The sequence below is a fragment of the Symphalangus syndactylus genome, chromosome 9 (genome assembly GCF_028878055.3).
Source record: "Symphalangus syndactylus isolate Jambi chromosome 9, NHGRI_mSymSyn1-v2.1_pri, whole genome shotgun sequence".
NCBI lineage: Eukaryota > Metazoa > Chordata > Mammalia > Primates > Hylobatidae > Symphalangus > Symphalangus syndactylus.
The window spans coordinates 72,619,492-72,644,712 of record NC_072431.2 but is presented as its reverse complement, the minus strand read 5'-3'; the positions used below and the strand labels follow the sequence as shown (position 1 = coordinate 72,644,712).

The 25,221-nt window shown below is 37.1% G+C and overlaps 1 protein-coding gene across 1 annotated transcript in view; it reads right to left on the bottom strand.

Moving 5' to 3' along the window:
- Nucleotides 1-439: 439 nt before the first annotated feature.
- Nucleotides 440-25,221, bottom strand: part of LOC129489876 (homeobox protein Hox-B8-like) — a 57,664-nt gene continuing 32,882 nt past the window's right edge. The window contains 3 exon segments of the mRNA XM_055293052.2: nucleotides 440-1,326; nucleotides 1,329-1,460; nucleotides 2,477-2,564. Coding sequence (XP_055149027.1) covers nucleotides 1,019-1,326; nucleotides 1,329-1,460; nucleotides 2,477-2,513 — 477 coding nt within the window. The 5' untranslated portion in view covers nucleotides 2,514-2,564 and the 3' untranslated portion in view covers nucleotides 440-1,018.

Sequence of the window (25,221 nt, the reverse complement as noted above, 5' to 3'; positions counted from 1 at the left end):
CCCGACACACACACACCCGGGAGGACACACAGCAAAACAAAGAGGGAGGTGGTGGGGGACATAGCCACCAGCCCAGCCACGTGTCTCCAGCATGGCCTGGGCGCCCTGGTCTCCCGGGTCGGGCAGCCTCAGAACGCGAGAGGAAGGGGTTTCTCTTGGCTCCTCTCTCTCGTTTTTCTCACCTCCAATCAGGCACAGCCGCTTCCCTCACCCCCAGCGCCCCTGGGCCGAGGGACTCGCACCACCTGCCTCCAGCCCCCGCTCCCTCCTCTCTGCGGCCTAGCCTCAGCAGGCGCTGGAGCCCAGTGACAGGCTCCCCACCGGCTCTCCAAGGCACGTGAGAGCAAATGAGTGCTGGCTGGGCCAGTCTCGGGTTCTCGCTTGTAAACTTTATACTAACTCTTCCGCCCTTTTCAGGCGCAGACAACAGAACAAAGTATAGAGGAAAAATAAAATATATAATTAGCCCTCCCTCCCCCCAGTAAAGCAATTCACGGATACAGGATACATTCTCTTCACAGTAAACCTAAGAACACTTGTAACAATTGCCCACAGTGCGCATGCTAACTTCTTCTGAGTAACACTTAAGACAAAATTGTCAAACCAAAGGTGGAGGAGGAAAAGAGAGAAGCCAGAGAGAAAGCCAGCGAGCTCGGGGGGTGCAGCGGGGAGAAAGGATTGGGAGGGGAAATGAGGACGCAGCAAGAGAGACAGAGAGAGAGGAGACAGAAAGAATTACGGCGTGAATAAGCAGTTTCATGTTGTTGGGAGAACTTAGCTGAAATCGGCACCTCAGTCATTACAAAGAAGCATGTTCAAAGGAAAAAAATACCATTGCACAAGGAGGCTTTTTACACGGGGTGGGGAGGGGCACGGGGGGCTCAGCCGGGCCTTGGCCGCTCACCCTCACGGGGCGATAAAGTCCTTGCTTAAATCCTTTTCTTCCCCCCTGGCCCCCAAGAGAAGGCAATGAGATCCACGGTAGCTCATACACAGAAGGTATTACGAGATACTACCACTAGCGGGGACTGGCCCGGCGGGGGACGCTGCGGTGGGAAGCCCGGCTCCTGGCCCGGCTAGCGAGGCCAGAGCTCTCTCGGGCAGGGGCGCGCCGCGGCGGCGCTGGCGGTTGCGGCCCTGGCAGTCCCAGGTGGAGCCTACTTCTTGTCGCCCTTCTGCGCATCGCCCTCGTCCGCCGCCTCCGGGGCCGCTCCAGCTTCTGTTTCTCCAGCTCTTCCTGCTCGCATTTCCTGCTGGGGAACTTGTCTTTTTTGTTCTCTTTTTTCCACTTCCTCCCCCGGTCCCGGAACCAGATTTTGACCTCTTTGTCAGTCCCAGCGCGTGCGATACCTCGATTTGCCGCTTGCGAGTCAGGTAGGGATTAAATAGGAACTCCTTCTCCAGCTCCAGGGTCTGGTAGCAGCTGTAGGTCTGTCGGCCTCGCCTGCGTCCGGCGGCTTCTGGGAATGGGGGAAAGAGCGAGACAGAGGAAACGGGAGGGGAGGGGAGGGGAGGCGGGACAGAAACGGAGAAGGTTGGAAGATTCGTGAAGGAGCCTAGGAGACCAGTATAATAAGGGCAGGGGACCTTCTACCCCGTGCGGGGGTCGAGGGCGCTAGAAGGCCGCGGTCAGCGGAGGAGGAGGGGCGAGGGGGAGCAGACACCAGTGAATCTAAAGGCAGAAAGGGGAGCCCCCTCCCCTGGTAACCAGCACCAGAATTGGGTAGGAGGTGGTTCAGATCTATTGAAAGTGCCATAAACTTTAGGAGGAAGGATGTGAAGGAGGGGGGAAAATAAGAATAAAAAAGCCGGGTGGGGACGAATGGACCCACCTTGAAAAGCCCCCAGAGCCTCTGCCCCAGAAGAAAAGTTTCTTCAGGGTAATTAAACTATAAAGCAATTTAGAAGTGTGAAAGTTGAGCGCCCCCACTCCCACCACCCTCTCTTCACTACCCCCCATAAAACGGTAAAAGGGAAAAAAAAAGAGGGGAAGAAGAAGAAAAGTAAGGCAGGGTGAGGTGTTTCTAGATTCAGGAAATGTTTCTAAGCGACCCCCTTCAAGGGAAAGAAAAAAGAAAGAAAGATAAAGAAACGGAAAAAGCAGCAGGCGATCGGATGGCAGTATTGGAGTGATAAAAGTGTTGAGAGTAGGACAAATGTAGTTTTTGTCACGTAATGTTTACAATATTACGTGGGGATTCTGTGAAGCATGTCCGTTAGTTTCATTATTTGTAAAATATTTGAAATTAAATCAGTGAAAGATTATTTATTAATGTTTTCTTGCTCATAAAAGTATTATAGGCTTTATCTGTGGAGAACAGAACGGTCTACCAACATATGCTGTGTTTGACATAGATAACACTGTTTTGCCTAGGTATGGACATTAACAGAGTTACGTGAATTTAAGTACTTTTTTCATTGATACTCAACCAAGAGCTGTTTTCCTAAATAAATTTGAAATATACATATGGCTTACCCATGTGACTGATTCTCAGCCAACTATACATTGGCATCAGGAACTGGAACGAACTTGGTGGGTATCTTGAAGAAGGTTCATCTTCCTTCTATATTCATAGAATAAATAGCTTGGTTACATTTCTTCTTAAAACAACAGAATTATTGTACTTATTCACATGCTAAGAGTGTTTTAAGTGGTCTAGAAAGCATTTCTTAATATTCTGTCTTAGTGAATATACATGGTAAAATTTTTCAAACAAAAGCTTGACTTTTCTAAAGGGTCCTTGGATTTTGTCCTTGGTTTGAAAGTAGTTTTAAGAGATCTATTTAAAAGAATCTAAACTGCACTTATTTTGTGAATAGATTACCAATTTCATAACCTTCTCTCCTATCAAAAAGAAAGTTGTTCTTTTTCATTGATGTGATAGACAGAGGAAGGCTTCTTGAAGTTCTTGTTAAAGTTGTTGCAAATACCAGATGATATGCTCAAAGAACTTTGCTGGTTGTCTTTTTAACTTTCCACCTTTTAATATTTGCTAAATGTAAGTAAAGCTTTCATTAATGATTCTTAAGTTATTGGAGCACAGAAGAGGCTTAGAAAAGATGAAGCAATTTGAGGGGAAGAAAGCAATACTTTTTCTCTCCATCATTCCATCACTTAAATATATTAGAATATGTTTCTATTAACCTTCCAAGGAAAATGTATCTTCTGAACTGTAGTCACAATGTTTTTTCTAAAAGTATATGAATTCTTTAAAGCAATTTGTAAGACAGAATTCAAATATGTAAATAGTTCTGTTTTTTTCTATACCTTATTTTTACATATATTTATGTATAAAACTCTTGCATTGCACTTAAAATACATAAATGGTGTCAGTGAACATAAATCCCTAAATAAAAGATTTATGGTAAAATATAAGCTGAGTAAATGCTTTCTCCACATTTGAATTCCAGTCTCTATAGTTGGAATTCTAAATTTCTGCCATACTATTAATTTGACAGTAGAGCACACGTTTATCAAAGTCAGAATAGTTGATGTCAGATTCAGATTTACCACATTTTGCTTATGTTTTCTGTGAAGCACATAATAACTTTTGTTCTGTGCTGTCTACTTTAGAGTATTATGAAATATATGTGGGGACATAATGGAGGTTCTAAGCCTGACATTTTCATTTTGCATTCATCTTCCTATTCCCCTTTTATCCTCTCTCTCTCTCTCTTTCTTACTATATATCTCTCTCACTCTCTCTATATATACACACAGACATATATGATATATGTGTGCATACATGTGTGTATGTGTATATACATGCACATACATAAACACTTATGCCTCAGTCTCAATTTTTGTTAAAAAAATTATTGTAATAAAGCTGTGCTCCATTTGTAGTTACAAATTTATATAAATATATGTCTTATGTATTGGCTACATAACACAATTAAATGCAAATGCTTTTGAAACTAAAATGAAATTAAATAATTCATTCATTAAGCAAAGGGTTTCTTAATATCTGCTATGTCTTAGCGTACAATAAATAACCTTCTTCCTATTTCTAGGCCTCCATTCCCCCAATGCCTTTTTGGGTAGTTGATTCATTTTTCTGGTTCGTGCAAATAAACTAGAGTTAGAAAACTAAAATATAATTTTAGATTCTTCATGAATCCAGCCAAGATAGATTATTAGATTTTTTTTTCTTTTTCTACAGTGCCTCTGAGGCTAACTTAGGACCATCTAGGGGTAAAAGAAAAGCTGATTTCCTGTCATGAAAGTAATTCCTACTTGGACTTAATGACTTACCATAGCACCATTCTTCAACCTTTTCATTTTTTGGCATATTGCAAAATATCTAAATTTTCTAAGGAAATGTCAGGGGTTAGGGAAGACTTCTATTTGTATGGCAGTGAAAAGCATTTTCTTAGTATAGTAACAGAAAGAAGAAGAGACTAGATGGAAAGGGAAGTGAAGAGAAGAAAAGCAGTTTAAAAGACAAGAATGGTAAATTATATATGTGTATTTTTATGTCCATTATTAAAAAATGCACGAGTGGGACTTACAATCTTTGCTTCAACATGTAAAGAAGTTGGAAGTCATAATTCCTGACTTTACAATAAGAAAAAGCTGAATAAACTGAAAATCAATGACATTTTTTAGGCACATAAGAGACATGGTCTTGGGGCAGACTGCCATGCTGAAATCTAGAGAGATGGGCTAATCCAGAGAGCCACATCAAAGATCTGCTTACTTGAAGCAGAAGCCACTGGAGCCGTAAGCTGGTAGAGACACTTACAAGGTAATTTTAATAAGTTGCTGGGGCCTATGGAATAACACGAAAGTGAGAAACTCTTGGGGGCTATATTCTGGGTGGGGAGGTCATAGTATTTGTATAGGTTTTACCTCCTGTGGAACTGAGAAATATTCTCTCATAGATATGGAAGGGGGATTTCTCCCACTACAGCCCCCTCTATCTTTCCTTTGTCACCTAAGCTGGGAGAAGTGGGAAGCTAAGAAACACTTGGGACATAACCAGGGACACAGGGCCATGAAAAGACTGAGATTTAACCATCAGATAGTAGAGTCTTTCCCATTCTCCACACGTTACCACTACATCAACAAGGCTCTAGTATAATAACAATAAATTACAGCTGAAAGAGCTTTAAGACAGACTTAAAGAAATGGAGACAAATATACCATGGTCAAAAGAAAGCTGAAGTATCTATTATGATTTTAGACAAAACAGACATAAGAACAAGGAAAATTACCAGAAATAGGAGAGACACTGCTTAATAATAAAGGGATAAATTTTCCAAGGAGACCCAACAATCCTAAACATGCCTGTACCTAACAACAGAGTATCAAAATATGTGATAAGAAACGTGACAGAACTGAAAGGAGAAATAGACAAATTCACTATTATAATTTGAATCTTTCATACTCCTCCCTCAGTAACTGACACATAAAGCAGACAAAACTCATTAGCAATATACTTGACCCAAATAGCAGTATCAATCAACTTCATCTAATTGATCTTTATGGGATATAAAACAACAGCAGGTACACATTTTTCTCAAGCTCACATGAAATATTCACCAAGGCAGATCATATTCTGTGCCCCTAACAGACCGGAACACAATGTAGAAAGGGAAAGTGATAGAGGAGAAAATTTCTCTCAAAATAATTTTGGCAGAAATCAAAATTATAGGTAGGAGGAGCAAAGAATAAAGCTAGAAAAAGAGTGAAAGTAAATAATAGCTACCTCTTACTGAGCTTTTACTATATGTAGGCCGGTTCTGTTCCCACCTCATTACATACATAACTTCATTTAATCATCATCCACTCTCATCTGGGCTTTTGTCATCATTTGCAGATGAGGAAACTAAGACTCAAAGAATTTGAGTAATTTGTAAGTGACAGAGCCAAGATTTAAAGCCCTCTAGAGACCTAACATTAAGCAAGACTTGACTTTGTTGACTCTTTAAATATGGAGTCAAGGCTACCTTTTGTGAAGCTGGGTTGGATGGCTTAAATCTGGAATTGATTTATTCATGATTAAGAGTTTTAGAGAGTGACCAGTGCCTGGCTGAGTATTTCCATTTTCTCAGGTCCTATTTCTCATCAGTCTCAAGCTTCCCTACTTCCAGCCAACTATTCTTGGCTCTCATCTTCCTACCAATAAATCTTGTTTTCCTCTGCAGATCAATTTATTGCTGCTAGGATACTTTCCTCAAATATCCCACATTGATCACTTCATATTATTTAAAATATGTATGTGAAAAGCCTATTATAAGATTGGTGACTTTGCAATAGAAGTCACAAGTACATATTATTCTTGGGTAATGGGATGAGGACTGGGATAGAAGATAGAGAAGATTGTTAAAATCAGACAGCATCTTTTTCTCTCCTAAATTGTGAAATAATATTTTTCAAAGAAAAGATATATTGTGGTACATTCGTGCTTCATAAGGGCAAGTAATATATCTTATTCAGCTTCATTTCCTCCAGCTTGGGTCTTCATAAATAGAAGTTTGTTTTTTTGTTTTGTTTTGTTTTTGAGACGGAGTCTCGCTCTGTCGCCAGGCTGGAGCGCAGTGGCGCAATCTCGGCTCACTGCAAGCTCCGCCTCCCAGGTTCACGCCATTCTCCTGCCTCAGCCTCCCAAGTAGCTGGGACTACAGGCGCCCGCCACCACGCCTGGCTAATTTTTTTTTTTTTTTTTTTTGTATTTTTAGTAGAGACGGAGTTTCACTGTGTTAGCCAGGATGATCTCGATCTGACCTCGTGATCCGCCCGCCTCGGCCTCCCAAAGTGCTGGGATTACAGGCGTGACCTACCGGGCCCAGCCTAGAAGTTGTTTTAATAAATGTTAGATGAATTGTAATCCTTAATAATTATTTTAAATAGTAAAATAATTATTAATTATTTTAAATAGTAAAACATGCCTCAACTTTTAGGAAAAGCTCTTAAATATATTATAAATACATTGTGTATAAAATTAAGCATATTTTTATACAAAAAACACAGTATGCTGTACATACAGAACATAAAAATGTAACTCTAATGTATCATAAATTTGGTCTAAAGCTAACAAGCCAGCTATAAAAAGCATTTCTAATTTCTTGTTCCTTTAAATTTAGAAGAGCTTGTTACAAGGGTTAAGATGAACTAAGTTTCTATAAAAGGCTGACCTTGGAACTTTGACTTATACTTTCCTTTGATCTCAGTATATGTCCCTTAACAAACAAAAAATCATTTCATTTCTTGGTCTAGAGCTGAGCTCTTCAGAATAAACAGTCTAGTTTATTCTGTGCAATTTAATGCACAGTGTTAAACTGGTAAACCAGCACATCAGTAGTAGCACTTGAAATGTTGTTCTAGATTAAATATCTTCAGATAAACCAAATGAAGAAAATTATGGATTTCCTATATGACCACACATATTAAATTCCAGGGTGTTACCATGAAAGGAACTTTTTCTTGGATTCTGATTTCCATCCTTCATGATCAAACAAGTATTTTGTCAGTTAAAAATTTAAATACGCCGTCTTACAATGGATGAGTGCTACAATATGACTCAGTGCAGAAATTACTCTTTAATCACAAGGTTGAAATACTAGAATGTGTTAAGATACATTGGAATGTCACTACAGCAGTTATATAATTATACTTTAAATGTTTTCTTCTGAGTCTCTTGTATTATTATAGTTAGATTATGTAGTGTAGTTATTTGTGTATGTGAAACAATAGAACTGTGCTGTACTAAGTTCTGAAGTATGCACGTGTGTGTGTTTGTGATAGTGTGTGGGCTGTGAATAATACTTTGTCTAATATACGAGTATTCTAATATATGTTAAAAGGTCTCTTTATTTTCACGAATTGGTTTAAGAATGGGTGGTTTGAGCTATTCAACTAAGTAGACTGGTTATTTGACTTTGAGTATCTTGATTGTTTTCCTGTTGTATCAACCAATTGTTTTGATTCCACATACAGTTAATTTCTTTTTTTCCTTCCTTCCTTCCTCTTTATGACTGAGGATAACATTACTCACTATCTTTACTTCAAACAAAAAACTTTGAGTGGTTGTATAGCTTAGAGTCATTTACTAGTAACCTGTATTAATCATTCCATGCCTCAGTTTCCTCATTTAGAACCAACCTTGCCATTAAACATATTAAAGTTCTCAATATATTGAGAACCCATTCAAAGGAGTTTCATTACAAGGATTATATTCCTTTAGGAATCTTTCAGTTCTCTCTTTATATTTTTTCAGTAAATAGTTGTGTGGTTTTTTTTTTTGTAAACTTTTCCAGGTTTTATTTAAAAAAAAAAAACATTAATATTTGGTTGCTAGAGTGATTCTTTTGTTTTATATTATTTAATAGTACTATTATGGAATTATTACTACTTCCCCAAATCCCGCTCCCTTCCCACTCCCACAGATCAGTGAAGGTAAACTTTTGGAAGATTTATCACTTGAGGAATCACGTTTCAGCTACTGTACCTCCTAGCTGGATTATGAAGGTGTTAAATTCATAATTCTGTTACTAATGCTTCCCTCCTTCATAACCATAATAATGTGCTTTCATCAGGAACTATCCTAAAATATATCATGTAAAGGCCCTTGTTACTCTATACCTCCCACACTGTCACTTCCTTGGGTACCCTTAATTCTTTGAAGCTTGAATCATACTTTGTATACATAGTTCATCCATGTCCAGCCTTTTAATAATCTTTCTCATTGTGGCATAAAGATTGATGTACTAGTAGGAAAAAAATTCCATTTCCCTTAATGTTTCCTAGATCCACAATTCTGTGAAACTTTTCAGTGGAGGTCACCAAGTCCACTTTTACAGATTTTCTGACTTCACAACTTGCTCTCAGATACCATATTCAAAATTTCATTATCGTCAGGAAATATATCTCCTTTAAATCACCAAACTGTTCAGTTGTAGTTGTTCTCAATAGCCTGGTCAATTTCATTCAATAGCCTGGTCAATAAGGGAAACTGTAGATTTCCCTTATTCTTAATGAATTTAATAATTATACTTTCCTCAATTTCACTCAGCCTGGTCAATAAGGGAAATTGTAGATTTCCCTTATTCTTAATAAATTTAGTAATTATACTTTCCTCCTAACACCCTCTGCTATGACTGTAAAATCACTGTTTATAACTGATAAAATATGCTAAACTCAGTTTCCTGATGTACTCAACTCCTCTGGATTTTGACATTCCTTCATTTCAGCCACCCAGTGGCAATGCCAATTCTTCAAAAGTGTCATCTCTGAGAAATTCTTCACCTCTGATTTGACAGTCTCAAAGATAGACAAGGACTGCCTCTCCACTTTTTTGACAAGTAACAAACACTGAACTGACAACTGATAAATTTGAACCTGAATTTGGTCCTCCTGTATATTCTTTATTTGTCCACTTCTGTTCCTAGGTTAGAGATGAAGATAATTTGTTTCCACACTGCCCAGTTAGTATCTGAGATGGCCTGACTCTTAGCATTCAAAAGTCTCATTTTGCTAACACCATTCTACACGGGTAGCAGGTAACTTTTGGTCTGTGTCTCTTGTGGAAAATCCACAGAACAAGAATAGTTGTGTCACTTATTTATTAAAAAATAGGCCAGGTGCGGTGGCTCATGCCTGTAATTCTTACACTTTGGGAGGCAGAGGCTATTGGATCTCTTGAGCTCAAGAGTTTGAGACCAGCCCGAGCAACATGGTGAAACCCCATCTCTACCAGAAATATAAAAACTTAGCTGGGTATGGTGGCCCATGCCTGTGTGGTCTCAGCTACTTGGGAAGCTGAGGCAGGAGAATCACTTGAACCTGGGAAGTGGAGGTTGCAGTGAGCTGAGATCGTGCCACTGCACTCCAGCCTGGGCCACAGAGCAAGTCTGAGTCTTAAAACAAAGCATCACAATAAGTAGTAAGCACTTATTACAAACTACTAGATTTATTCACTATTAACAAATATATATATGAGTGCACACATTATAGTGCCATATGTAATATGTATGAATTACAATACCAAAAATTTAATGAAAATTCCACTTATTACTCTAATCCTTAGTATACTGTTTCAGATAATATGTCTCTTATGATCCATTTTAAGCTGTTTCAGATTCCAGCCTTTCTTGATTGTTTCTTTGCTAATGACCACTTACTGTCCCAATTGGACTGTTCACTCCTTCTCTAGGAGATAAAATTAGAGTATTTTCTCTTTGCACTTAGCTAACAGCTTAACTTTCCTTAATTGAAGTAATCCCTGCAGTGGGTAGACAGTGGAAGTATTATTTGTTTAGTTTATGCCTCAAACATGTTAGCCATTTTTCTTTTAAAATAATATCATAATGAAAAGAAATACTTTAAATAACATTATATCAGCCCAATAAATACATATGTTTATATTTCTGCAGCAACATGTTTCAAGATCAAAACATAAACATTAAATATTTACTAAATATAATAAATATATTTATTAATTACATTAAGTATATTTGTATATAATTAAGGTAAAATGCAATTATATATGTGACAGATATCAAAATTAAAATAAAAAAATAAAAAGACAATTTATTTTCCCATATAAAAATCCGCATCTTTTTAAGGGTAATACACAGAATTTGCATGTAGTATTTCTGTCTCAATCTCATTGAACAAAACTTATCAGCAAAGCAGGCTTTCAATATAGGCTTTATTCTAGGCATCCATGTACTTGACTTGAAATAGGAAGTTCTATGAGTAAGGACTAAAGTGCTAACAGAGATTAGGAGGCAACCAGCAGTGTCTGCCTCTGATATTCATGAGATTTCTTTAGTCATATTCCAAAAACACTTGGTTGACATGCCACCGCATGTTTGATCCAGAGGATATAAAAATGAATGAAATATGGCCTTCACCTGGAAGATTAGAAGCAATTTGTTGTGAAAGGGGGTGATAGAGCAGTGAAAACTCAGGAATGGAAATGATTAATTCAGTTTGGGGTGGGGAAGGGACACAAAGCATTTCAGAGAAGATCAGGCACTTGTAAATGATTTTGAGTTTAATTAAGAATTTTTCAGGTGACGTATAGGGTAAGATATTCTAGGTAGTCCAATACACAAGAAAACAAGCTCTATTGTGAAATGGCACAATCTAGAGAGCAGGCACAATTCCACAGTGGCAACCTGTGGAGTCTGCAGAGGGAATGTGGTAGGAGATAGGTCTGTAGAGGCAGCTTGTGGTGTGATGTAAAGGGCCATGTATGTTTGAATTTCAACTTATGGACCAGGGTCTTGCGACCTAGGATCCATAGGCCATATCTGGCCTGCTGTCTCTTTTTGGAAATAGTTTTGTTGGCACACAGTCACATCCAGTTGTTTACCTTATGTATCTATGGCTGCCTTACTGCTGCAATGGCAGAGTTGAGTGGTTGTGACGGAGACGGTATGACCCACAAAGCCCAAAATACTTTCTATCTGGCCCTTCACAGAAAAAAAAATGCCATTCCCCTCATCTCTCTCATCAATTGTTCTTGGAAGCTTTAAAGCAGTAGGCATTCATTAATGGGAGTTCTTTTTAAAAAGTGTGGAGTAACAGCTCATTTATTTTGAATATCTTCATAGTTTTTTTTTTGTTTTGCTCTTCTAATTTTTAATATGGACTATGCTTAGAAAATAGAATGTAAAAGAATCAGAAGAATATGCAATATAAATAGTTTATTTACCACCAGTATAGAAAGCAAACTAAAAAATGATTAAAGAGTTTGCCACAAAGGTATTAAAGAATTCGCTTCAGAAGGGAAAGGAGGACCACACTTTTACAGTGAAAGCATGGATAGGCTTTGATTGCTATTCTAATTAGTTTTTGAGGCTGTCTTTCACAGTCTTTCACTTAGAGCTTATCACAGTAACATTACTTATTGGGAATTATACTGGCTGTGTTCATTGTCACGCCAACACAATAGGAAGTGCTACAGTACACCAGTCTGGGCCATGACAACTACTGAACAACTACAGAGAACATCTGGGTTAGCTCACCATTTCTAGACTTGGAAATTTGTCAGTTTTAAGAATGACTTCTTTTCAAAGTCAAGTCATCCTAGGTTTTCTTAAATTTGAAGTTTTTAAGTGCTCTTCATGAAGTTGTCATACAGTATGAATACACAATGAGCGTCATTCATTAACTCTACATTAATCTGACATTGTACTTCACATAATTACTGCCTACTGTATTACCTTTGTCCTTTGTAAGCTTTAATTTCACAGGTCAACAGCAATCACTTTGGAGTGTTATATTTGTAGATACAGAAAAAGTCTTGCCATGGCAAATATGTACTTGAAAAGCAATGCCTTAAGCCATAAACTCTTGCACTTTTGTTTGCCTCACAGCTTATTGTAGGGTTTTTATTTTATTTTATTTTTTATAATTTCAACTTTTAGACTCAGGGGTACATGTGCAGGTTTATTACATGAGTATATTGCAGGATGCTAAGGTTTGGGATACGAATGATCCTGTCACCAAGATAGTGGGCATAATACCCAACAGTTAGTCAACCTTTGTCCCCCTCTCTCCCTCCCCACTCTGGGAGTTCCCAGTGTCTATTGTTATCAACTTTATGTCCATGAATACCCAGTGTTTAGGTCCTACTTACAAGTGAGAACACGGAGTATTTGGTTTTGTTCCTACATTGATTTGATTAGGATGATGGCCTCCAGCTGCATCTATGTTGCTGCAAAGGACGTGATTTCATTCATTTTAAGGCTGCATTGTATTCCATTGTGTATGTGTACCACATCTTATTTATCCAGTCTACCGGTGATGAACACCTAGGTTGAGTCCATGTCTTTGCTACTGGGAATAGAGCTGTGATGAAGATACGAGTGCATTTATCTTTTTGGTAGAATGATTTATTTTCTTTTGGATATATACTCAGTAATGGGATTGTTGGGTCAAATGGGGGTGCTGTTTTCAGTTCTTTGAGAAATCTCCAAACTGCTTTCCACAGTAGCTGACCTAATTTACATTCCCACCAACAGTATGTAAGCATTCCTTTTTCTCCACAGCCTTGCCAGCATCTGTTGTTTTTGACTTTTTAAAAATAGCCATTCTGACTGTTGTGAGATGGTATCTCATTGTGGTTTCGATTTGCATTTCTCTGATGATTAGTGATGTAGAATATTTTCTCATGTTTATTGGCCACTTGTATGTCTTCTTTAGAGAAATATCTGTTCATGCCCTTTGCTCACTTTTTATGGAATTATGTGTTTTTTGCTTTTTGAACTGTTTAAATTTTTTATACATTCTTGTTATTAGACCTTTGTTAGATGCATAGTTTGCAAATATTTTCTCCCGTTCTGTAGGTTGTCTGTTTGCTCTATTGATAGTTTATTTTGCTGTGCAAAAGTTCCTTAGTTTAATTAGGTATTATAGGGTCTTGTAAGCTTGAGTTTTACTTGTATAATTTTTCCTGTTACACTGTTGTAAAAAAGACTATTTGCTATTTTATTAATGAAATATAAAGCACTGTGATCTGTTATTAAATAAGCAGATTCTGTTAGAACTTCCATATTTTTCACAATAATTTAATTTCCTATCAATTCCTTAGATTTTACATGACAGCCATACTCTAGAACTATTTATTTTGCATATTGAAGATGTAAGCTAATTTGATGCGTTCAGATGCAGGCCTGAGTCTTTCTGTTTTCAGTGGAACTCTGCTTTATTAAAAATCATATTGAATAAATCCCTTCAAGACTTACTCGAAAAGCACTACTTCATAGTTAAAACATGAAAGACAAGCTGGAAAATCGGAAAAGGGGATATTATTATGAATATGTAAAGAATTCATAAATATAAAAATGTATATCTCAATTGAAATTAAACAAAAATGTAGACATTCAATTCACAATGTAGATATAAGTAGCTAATAAATATGTGTAGAGATGCATAACTTATCTGGAATAAAAGAAATACAAATTAGAAGCACAGTGTCATATTTATATTTTTACTTATTTCATTGTAAAGGTGAGTGAAACATATTAGCTACAGTAGTAGCTAGGGAAAATAAAAGCATAAACACCAATCTACCATTTATAAGAGCACAATTTTTAGTCTTTCTGAAGGAGTGTTTGACAATATGTACTACATCTTAAATGTTATACTATTTACAAACCTATTTTAGTAATTTTGCAGGAATTTATGCTAAGGAAATAGTAGATCAAGGGCATAAAGATGCATGTATAAATTTGCTCATCATAGCATTGTTGATGCTGTGAATAAACTAGAAACAACCAAGGTTATCATCTGCTGGGAGTTGGCAAAATGCTGTAGGGTACACTCATAAAACGGATATTATTCAGCTACTATAAATGACAAGTAAAAGTAAAATGTAGCTTCCTTTTCAAGTACTCTTCCCTTTGCTTCCATCACAGCATACTTTGGGTTTTCTTCTAATGCCTCTAGATTTTGCTTATCTTTGAAGGCTTGTTATCCCCTAACTGGCATTGAAATTTGGGATATCACAAAATTCTACCCGACTCACTTCCTTTCTCAAGCTTTCTCCTTCAATTATACTTTTTCAAACTGTGGGTTTTGATAGAATCTTGAGACATTAAATCAATACAATGGGTAATAATCAAAATTTTTAAAATGTATTGCAAAGAAAATAGCATGAGCAAGGGTACAGAAATGGTGGTGTATTTGAAGAATGTCATGAACTTCTAGAAAACTGCATTATTTTCATTTGCACACATTCTAGGACTTGAGCCTGGCAGGAAAAGTCATGGAGAGCATTGTATGCTGTGAGAAATGGACAGCATTTGGTCTTGGAAATGATGAAGAAACACTGATATTTTAAGGTAGATTTTATTGAAGAATGTAATGTACTCAATCTCTTTATAAGCAGGAAGAACAGTGAATATTCTGCTTATTGGAAATGTATATAAGACATTCTAACATATCCTTAGCCTAAGGTGATATCCCGGCTCATCAATCATCTCCACAAAGACTCAACTTATATCAATAGTCTATTAGGGCCTATTATAGTAGCTAGTCATCATAATATTAATCTTTGCACTTTTAGAGATATTGCAGTGATAACAGTTATCTGTGTCTTTACTATTAAGGCAATATCCAAGAGCATGTGTGTCTGAGTCACAGAGAAGAATAAGGCTTATCTAAATTGTACAATTATAAGGTGTAATGCTGGAGCCAGAGCATCAAATTACTATAATAATCCTCATGTCCTTGGGATTCAATAAAATCTGATGTTACCTTTTAAAATAATTACTATTTTAGACTGGTTACAGACTCTGTGCTTGGATTCCACATCTTTCTTGAAGCTGTCTTCAGAAATCCCATAAAAGTTAGTATTTCATTATGCATCCAGAAATGTTGATCTATGCTCATAGCCAAGGTCCACTGCAGGGATGAGGAAAGCATTCTGAATTTAAAAACAAAAACTTATCTGAAAGGCCTATATAAATTTTTTCCCAAGATATTTTTCATAGAAGTAAATTTAGCTATGACTAAGCAGTGCATAAATAAAGTAGGTCAGTATATAATTGTCTTGTTTTCTCATAAAAATGACAGTATTTCCATAAATTCTAAAATGCATTAAACACATGCTGACTTATTAAGCATAATATTCTGTTATCAAACACACACCTTCTACCTATTCTTGACGGTTCAGAGTAAATATTGTAGTTATGCAAATCATAATAATTCCCTAAATCTCTGTAATGTATTATAGTACACAGGCATATGTTATATTATTTGAATATTGTTTAATTATATGTTTACGTTACGGGGTTCTTAAAACAGTTGAAGTTACATGACCTGACATTTAACAACCCCATCCTGCCAACATTTTGGGGTCTTGAATACTCTTTTTAATCTTTCTTTCTGCCTTTCACATCTTACAAGATTTTAATTTTCTCTTACTGCTGCAGGCAATGTGGCTCCCTCAAATAATGCTCTTTTCCTTGTAAGAAAAAGATTATGACTTTCGTGTGTAGAAGAGAAGGGCATTTTACTAACATGTCAGTCTGAAGTGTCATCTGATTCTTTCAGCCTTGTTGGTCTGATTGCCTCTCACATTACCTTTCTTTGTTTTGGAGGTATCCAGAGCTTGATTCTTAAGAAAAAACAGAAAAAAGAAGGCATAGGGGACAGGAAGGAATCCATAGCCTGAGAAAGGGAAATGTGAAGATTAGACACAGTTTGACCCAATTGGTTATTGTTTTATTATATATGTATATACAAAGTCTGACTCAAAAGAAAAAACAGAGGACAAAGGGGCAGCGGAATTCTCGGAGCAAGAGAAATGGAAGTAGGAGGGTTATATAAGGTTGGATCCTTTAAAAAGTCAATCATACAGAAAACGAGAAACCAAACAATCAATGAAGGAACAAGATAATAAAGAGCAATCTTATCTCCATTTATATTTTGTGAAGACCATTATTAATAATATTTTCTTTTTTATGTGTATAAGTTTATAATATTTAAACTCCTCCCCATTTTCCTTTTATTGCTTGCTGCCAGTGCCTGTCTTCCTAGTGACCTTTAGAAGAGGATCCATGAGCAGAGAAAGACTAATGGAAGTATGCCCAGATAGTGGCAGCAAGGATGAGCCTCTGGAGGCCATTCTTTGGATTCAGAGAAAAAGAGCTGGAGGAGAGGTGACCTGGAAACTAAACTAAGATCCAAAAGTGAACCCAGACAATTAAATCTCACAGTGGTCCCTGGGTGATTTCCTATCAGCAGTCCTGTTATTTCAAGCCACTTAAGCGGGAAAGCAGACCTTACTGTAGTACATTCCTATGTTGAGGAAGAGAATTTCCAGCACACAAGAAGGCAGAAATACTAAAATATTTTACAGAAGAGTCATCATAGCCACTTTAGAATCCATTTACATTTTATTATATCCTACTTGTTATTTCGTTTTTGTTTTTTGTTTTCCCTACCAAGAGAATGGTCTCAAGTTTAATGCTGAATTAACACTTGGAATAACCAATGCATGTTCTTACCTTATTGTGCTAATGTTGGACACCTCAATATATCGTTTTAATTGTTTGTTCAGTCTTGCCAAGGATATCATTGAGGTAATGGTGAAAGTGCCTATAAAACACCTGACGACATGCACTAGGTGTTCTTTGAGTGGTCTGCTTGCAAATAAAACACACTGTGTTAGGCACAGTGAAAACTATTAAGATCAATTAGAACATAGTCTATCCCTTAGAAATATCTCAGTCTAATAGGGAAAATAATATAGGCATATAATCATAGTTAAAATGGAAAAATATTAGATGAGACTCTGATACAGTCTTTTTGCTTTGATTTTGAAATGACCACCCATTGCCTACTCCCAGTTTCCTACTAGCAGTCCACAGGAATTTCCCTTATCCTCTTTATCTGGCCGGGTCAACTTCTAATACAGGTGACTTGGCCTAGAAAGCCTGCTGACTCTCCATTTTCAGACGTTCTGACATGCTCCCATTTGGATCAGATGAGTTTGGCTTTCTATAATTGAGTCAGACAGCTTAGATGAGAGTTGGAGACTGTAATCACAATTTTTGGAAAAGTCAATGGTTGCATATTTCCAGATGTAGATAATCCTCTATAGTATATACCTCAATCATAAATTTATTTATTTATTTATTTTAGAATTTGAACAGCAGAGGTGGGGGCAGCTTGAAAGAGTCTTATTTTAACTTTTTTTTTTTCTTGGGACAGGGTCTTACTGTGGTGCCCAGGTTGGAGGGCAGTGGGGAAGTCTCTGTTCACTGCAACCTCCATCTCCTGGGGTCAAGGGATTCTCCCACCTCAGCCTCCTGGGTAACTGGGACTATGGGTGCATGCTACCACACACAGCTAAATTTATATTTTTTGTAGAGATGGGGTTTAGCCATGTTGCCCAGGCTGTTTTGAACTCCTGGGCTCAAGTGATCCCACCCGCCTTAGCCTCCCCAAGTGCTGGGATTACAGGTGTGAGCCACCTCACCAGGCCATGTTTCAATACCAGGCCATCTTGTTTAAAAATCAGTTTTAGTAGTTTTATCTCACCATATTCAGTATTTTAAATCATTCATTCATTTGATCATCAGGAAAAATATTGACAGGTAAAAAGTTGATATAATTTTATATCAAATTATACCATATAACTATTATATCAATTATATATAATAATTTTATATGAGATATATAAATGAATTTATATAGAGAAATAAATTTAGAGCAAATTACTAACATATTCTTTTATACATAAATGTTTCAGTATGTATTTTCTAAGAACAAGAACATCCTTTTACATAATTCTTAAATTATAAATATAACATATATAATTACATATTAAAGTAAATTAAAATTGTAACTTAACATTTAATATTATGTGTAATTAAACTATGTAATTACAAAAATTAAGAAGTTTAACCTACAGTGTATATATAAATTTTATTGGTTTTCTCTGTAATGTGTTTTATAGCTGTTTTCTTCCGATATCCACAATCCAATCCAGAATCATGTATTGCATTTAGTTATCACTGTTCTTTATTTTACCTTAGTCTGGAACATACCCTCAGCTTTCTAGACCTTTGTATTTTTGGCATTATGAAGAATATTTGATATTCTTCATAATATTTGATATTTTGTTCCATTAGCACAATCTCTAGTCCAGTCCCATTTAGAGTCAGAATTCCAAGTATCTTCTAAGTTAAACCCCGTCCTCTTATCCAGCTCAAGCCTACTTTGGACTGGATACCTATCATGGTAGGTAAAGGAAGAGGAAGACAATGTCAGATAATTTTCTGTTCCTTCCCTCCTTTGTACTTTATCCCTCCCCTCACTGCTGCTGCTTTGTCAACTAACTCTTGTTTCTGACCTCCTCAGGGTTGGCAGAGGGGAGAGGCAGAAGGGAGGGAAAGCCACACATCACTGTCGTTGCAGTGGCTGGCATTGCTCATCTCTGAGTTTACTAAGTTCAAAGAATACTCTAATGGAGCATCTCCACAGCCTTCAGAGATTCCTCACAAGAGCTTCTGCTTGCAGCAGTCTCTCTCCTCTTGCTGGCCTCTTATGACATATTCTCAGCTTCTGACTGTGATGGGTGCATATCCATCTTCTCTCTGCTGATGTTTTCTTGCTCCCAGATGAAGCTATCTCAGTCCATCAGCATACTGCATGGCCAGTATTCACTCGGTCCACAGGAAACAAACATCTTTTGCTCTGTTGTCTTTGAAAGCACAGCTGCCTTCTAATATGGCTGTTTCTTTTCCCTCTACAGCTGAGCAGGCAGTTCCATTAAGTTTGTCTTAAAATCTTTGGGGGTTATGAGTCAGGAACCTATTGTGCAAACTGTGGGGGTCACAAATCAAGTTTTCTGAATTTTGTATTGAATCGTCTCTCTTACCTGACTGGAGGGGAAGGAAAGCAATCTTCCCTCCACTCCCCCAAGGAGATCAGAAAAAAAATACCATGCCATCATTTTGACTACACCATGCCATCATTTTGACTACTGTGCCACCAAAGAGTGGTTTAATATTTCTAACATTTGTCTTTTCTTACCTTTTTCTGTTTTTTTTTAACAACACCTGATTTTGCCAAATCATTTGCTCATCTTACTTGGTGGGCAAACATTTCTATTTGGAATGTAAGAGTATGTGCCCTGTTATTTTGGTTTCTCCTTTTTGGGCCTTCTGCAAAAACTGAGACAGAGGCCCTTGAAACATCCAGGATAATGATGAAGTCTAACAAGTGCAATTAAGTTAAAACCTTTCCAGCTTCTGTCCTCCTATAGAGAAAAACAAACGAAGACAAAGTTTAATTTCTAGAGGGAGATTTTGTGCACAAGCAGGACTAAATCTAATAATCCCAATAGTCTGGCATATGGCATATGTGGATATTCAGTGAGAATGCAAAAATCATCCTGCAAGCTTTTCTGAATTTATTTTTGGGGATTGATTACAATCTGTATAGTACAGTGACTTCTCTACATGGATTACAGGAGACTGTTGTCTCAGTCCACAGTTCTTGGAATAGTCATACTTCTGAGCAACTGATTTTTTTAAACTTATGGACACTGAAATTGTTTTTCACTTGTGATGACTGATAGATCTGCTGGAGCTGAGATGGTTTTTCACTTTTAGAAAATGTGCAAAACTGCAAGATGCATGTTTGGTTTACAGTTTCAACCCAGGCTATTATATTTTACTTTTTTTCATTTTTCTTTTTTCCAGTGTCCTCACTTTTTTCTTCACTTGTATACTCATATTTAAAAAATGATTTTTGGGGAAAAAGTAATGTATAAGTAAATAACTTTATTGGAAAGACAGCTATTAACACTTCCTTTTGTATTGGAGAAGGATACATGCAGTTTCTACATTTAGGGATAGAATGGGATATTTTTAAAGTATGTAAAAGGCTAAGTGTTCTTATATGTGCCTTTATAGTGGTTGGGGAATCATTTAAAAATAAAGCAACACAAATTGATAATTGTTAGGGGATTGTCATGTGTTTTTTTAAGATGAGAAGTTCCAGAGAAACAAGCCTTATTTCCTTTTCATGGTATTAAACAGCTTATGCCAACAGTTTATACAGAGCTACAACCATCACTGCAGCTGACCCTGAAAATGGAAAGTGAGGGCCATCCATTAAGAGGTCCACAACTGAACTGAGTCTATGATGTGCAATGTAGTGGAGCAGAAATGATGCTTGTTGCACATTTAGTTGAGCCTAGGAGAGCAGGGCCCTCCATAGACACTAATTTGAACATTGCTAGGTTTAAAATGGTTTAAATATAAGATGGAAATCTACACGCTATTAGTGTTTGCATATTTTTTATTTGGGAATAATCTGTCTGTATCTATGTATCTATCTAGTTGCTTTAGTATTTTCATCATAGAATTAGTATAAAGTTGGTTATGTATAATAATTATTGAAAAGGGTTAATCAAATTATTACATTTTTACTTGAAGCCTACATCACAACATTACAATGGAAAGCTAGACTGTTACTATTTTATTTTCACAAATGTTTGGTGCATATTTGATTCATTTCAGTGTTGTTAGAAAATTAAACTGGCATTATTTTTCTGATGATGTCTCCCATTGTCATAACTATAGAAATGAGGCTAATAATGGTGGGACTGTAAAATAGTTCAACCATTGTGGAAGTCAGTGTGGCGATTCCTCAGGGATCTAGAACTAGAAATACCATTTGACCCAGCCATCCCATTACTGGGTATATACCCAAAGGATTATAAATCATGCTGCTGTAAAGACACATGCACACGTATGTTTATTGCAGCACTATTCACAATAGCAAAGACTTGGAATCAACCCAAATGTCCAACAACGATAGACTGGATTAAGAAAATGTGGCACATATACACCATGGAATACTATGCAGCCATAAAAAATGATGAGTTCATGTCCTTTGTAGGGACATGGATGAAGCTGGAAACCATCATTCTCAGCAAACTATCACAAAGACAAAAAACCAAACACCACATGTTCTCACTCATAGGTGGGAATTGAACAATGAGAACACATGGACACAGGAAGGGGAACATCACACAATGGGGACTGTTGTGGGGTGGGGGGAGAGGGGAGGGATAGCATTAGGAGATATACCTAATGCTAAATGACGAGTTAATGGGTGCAGCACACCAACATGGCACATGTATACATATGTAACAAACTTGCACATTGTGCACATGTACCCTAAAACTTAAAGTATAATAATAATAATAAAATAAAATGTTTAGTGGAAAAAAAATGATAATGCCAGCTCATTCGAGGAATATAGCTTCAGGAATGAATGGTTTTTTTCTTTATATTGAAATGGTAGTTTTTTAATAGAGATACGGAATGCTGTATTTCAGATATCTTTTTTTTTTTTTTGAGACGGAGTCTCGCTCTGCCGCCCAGGCTGGAGTGCAGTGGCGCAATCTCGGCTCACTGCAAGCTCCGCCTCCCGGGTTCACGCCATTCTCCTGCCTCAGCCTCTCCAAGTAGCTGGGACTACAGGCGCCAGCCACCACGCCCGGCTAATTTTTTGTATTTTTAGTAGAGACGGGGTTTCACCATGGTCGCGATCTCCTGACCTCATGATCCGCCCGCCTCGGCCTCCCAAAGTGCTGGGATTACAAGCGTGAGCCACCGCGCCCGGCCTCAGATATCTTTAAAGGAACACTAAAAGCTGCAGAAGATCATTCATCCATGTAGATACAATTATATTGTGGTGGATAATGGATTTGTGTTATTCTTAATGTCTATACATGGCTACAGTAAGACTGAAGTTGTTTTTATAACTTTTTGGTACATTGAACGAAAGAAAGTATGACTGCAAAAAACATCTGATAAATTAAATGTGACATGTTTTTTATTCATATAAAATGGCTTCTGAGCAATTGGTAATTGTGAATATTTCAGCAGTCATTTTTGATGTGGAATAGTTCATCTGTGTGCAACACTAATGAGTTGTGAGTTGTGCTTCATCAAATTGACAGTTTCTTTACTTTTGTATATAGGCATTTGATATACCTTGTAAAATCTGGTAAAAGACACTCAACTCACCTTTTAAATGCATAGAATTTACCCCTTACTCTCTTTCTACACTGTGCCATCTACCTTTCCTGTAAGGAAGATAATACAAAGAAAGGCTACCATTCACTGGGTGCTTAATAAATTCCCAGAATCATTCTGGGTACCATAATATACACTATCCATTCATAATTCTTATAGCTCAAATTAGCTCAAAGGAAAAACTAAGACTGTACATTGGCTAGGAGAGTAAACGAGTATGCCAAGAAATTACCTGTACTCAGGTTTTGTAAAGTGTCTTAATGTGAAATAGTTGTATTTCTTGTTATTTTAAATACTAGGTATTTCTAGAGAATGAGATACCTTACATTCCCCCATCTTAAAAAAAACTTTAAAAAACATTTTTACAATATAAATATTTATAATAATCCTGTGAAATAGGAATTTTATGTGCTATTCTCATTTTATAGGTAAGAGAAATTACATAGAGATGAATATTAGTCACAGAGTGGGATCGTAGTGCAGACTGCTGTACTTTAATATATTGTATTGTTTTTACTTAGAGAAATAAATTACTTATACTAGGGGCATGAAAGAACATAGAATAAGAATTGTCCAAAGAGAACTAAAGATGTTAAGATCAATTAATCAGGAAGTATATTTTAACAAATCTCAGAGGATGAAATTAGCTGTGGTACTGCAATTAAAAAAAATCTTGAAACAGATTGAGTATTATTAACAATATTAACCCAACCCATTCTTTGGGGAGGGAATATTATATATTAAGAGCTCTCTCAAAACAAGAATAATACTACCTAGTTTGAGTGGAAGTATAACTTAGTGCTCAACTAGCACAGCTGAATTAGTACAGCTGCTGCTAGAATTTCAAATCAAACAGCCCTCTTTGGTCTGTTTCATACCTTGGTATTCTGTATAGTATTTTCGTGAGTAAAGAGTTCTGATACTAACACATTGTCTGACACAGTCATCCATATATTAATGTAAACTACACTGATAATAATTTAGAGTACCACTAATAGACATGATAATGATAGAATCTTATGCTTTTACAGAATATTATTATTTTCCAAAAGAGTTTTATTTTGATCGTTCTGCCAATATGTCAAAATCAGTAACCTGCAATCCCTTCAAAAACAAGTGGATAGAAATTCTAAAAATATAACAAGCCTATTTTATGAAGGCATAAATAAGCTCACAAAAAATAAGAGGTATCCTCAGAAACCAAATACGAACAGATCACCAAAAGTCAAGGTGGCTCAGACATGATCCGACGATGGGGTTAACTACAGCTAAGGGGATTAGGGTCAATCTTCTCAGTCCGGAGACTTTTGATGTCCCGCTTGTACACATGAGCAAATTTACAACTTAGTTTTTTGCATAAATTGGAACCACCAAGAGACTGCATGCAACCTAGATGTACCAGAATAGGGGTCCACAATGCCCTGGCCAAACCAGTACCAGTTTGTGGCCTGTTAGGAACTAGGCTGCACAGCAGGAGATGAGTGGCAGGTAAGCCAGTGAAGCTTCATCTGTATTTGCAACCTCTCCCCATTCCTTGAATTATCACCTGAGCTCTGCCTCCTGTCAGATTAATGGTGGGATTAGATTCTCACAGGAGCATGAACCCTATTGTAGGTTGTGCACTCCTTATGAAAATCTAATGCCTGATGATCTGTCATTGTCTCCCAGATGGGACCATCTAGTTGCAGGAAAACAAGCTGGGGGCTCCCACTGATTCTACATTATGGTGAGTTGTATAATTATTTTATTATATATTACAATGTAATAATAATAGAAATAAAGCACACAACAAATGTGCTCAAATCATCCTGAAACCATCCCACCCCCCAGTCTGTGGAAAAATGGTCTCCCACAAAACCAGTCCCTGGTGCCAAAAAGATTGGGGACTGCTGGACTTGAAAACATTTCCCCCATCAGCATAGGGATGTGACAGAAAAATCTGCAGTAAGCTGAAATCGACCAATGCATCTTCCTAGTTCTGCTCACAGGACAACTTAGTACCAAATCTAGTGCATCCTCCATGAGTTGTTCTTTCATTTTATGAGGACAGTTATCATGTGATATGGTTTGGCTGTGCCCCCACCCAAATCTCATCTTGAAGTGTAGCTCCCATAATCCTCAAATGTCATGGGAGGGACCCAGTGGAAGGTAATTGAATCATGGGGGTGGGTTTTTCCCATGCTGTTCTTATGACAGTGAATAATTCTCATGAGATCTGATGGTTTTATAAAGGACAGTTCTCCTGCACATGCGCTCTTTCCTGCCATCATGCAGGTCATGCCTTTGCTTCTCCTTTGCCTTCCACGATGATTGTGAGGCCTCTGTAGCCAAGTGAAACTGTGTCCATTAAACCTCTTTTTCTTTTAAATTACCAGTCTTGGGTATTTCTTCATAGCAGTATGAAAATGGACTAATATGTCTTTGCTAGGTCTTGTCTTTTCTAACTAAACTTAAAAAAATGTAGTAAGAACACAATATAAGATCTACTCACTTGATTTTTAAGTGTAAAATACAGTGTTATTAGCTGTGGGCAAAATGTTGTACAGCAGATCTCTGGAACTTAATCATCTTGCGTAACTGAAACACCATATCCATTGAACTGCAACTCCCCATTTCCCTTCCTGCTAACCCTTGGTAACCACTATTCTACTCTTTATTTCAAAGTCTTTGACTATTTTAGATACTTCATGTAAGGGGAAT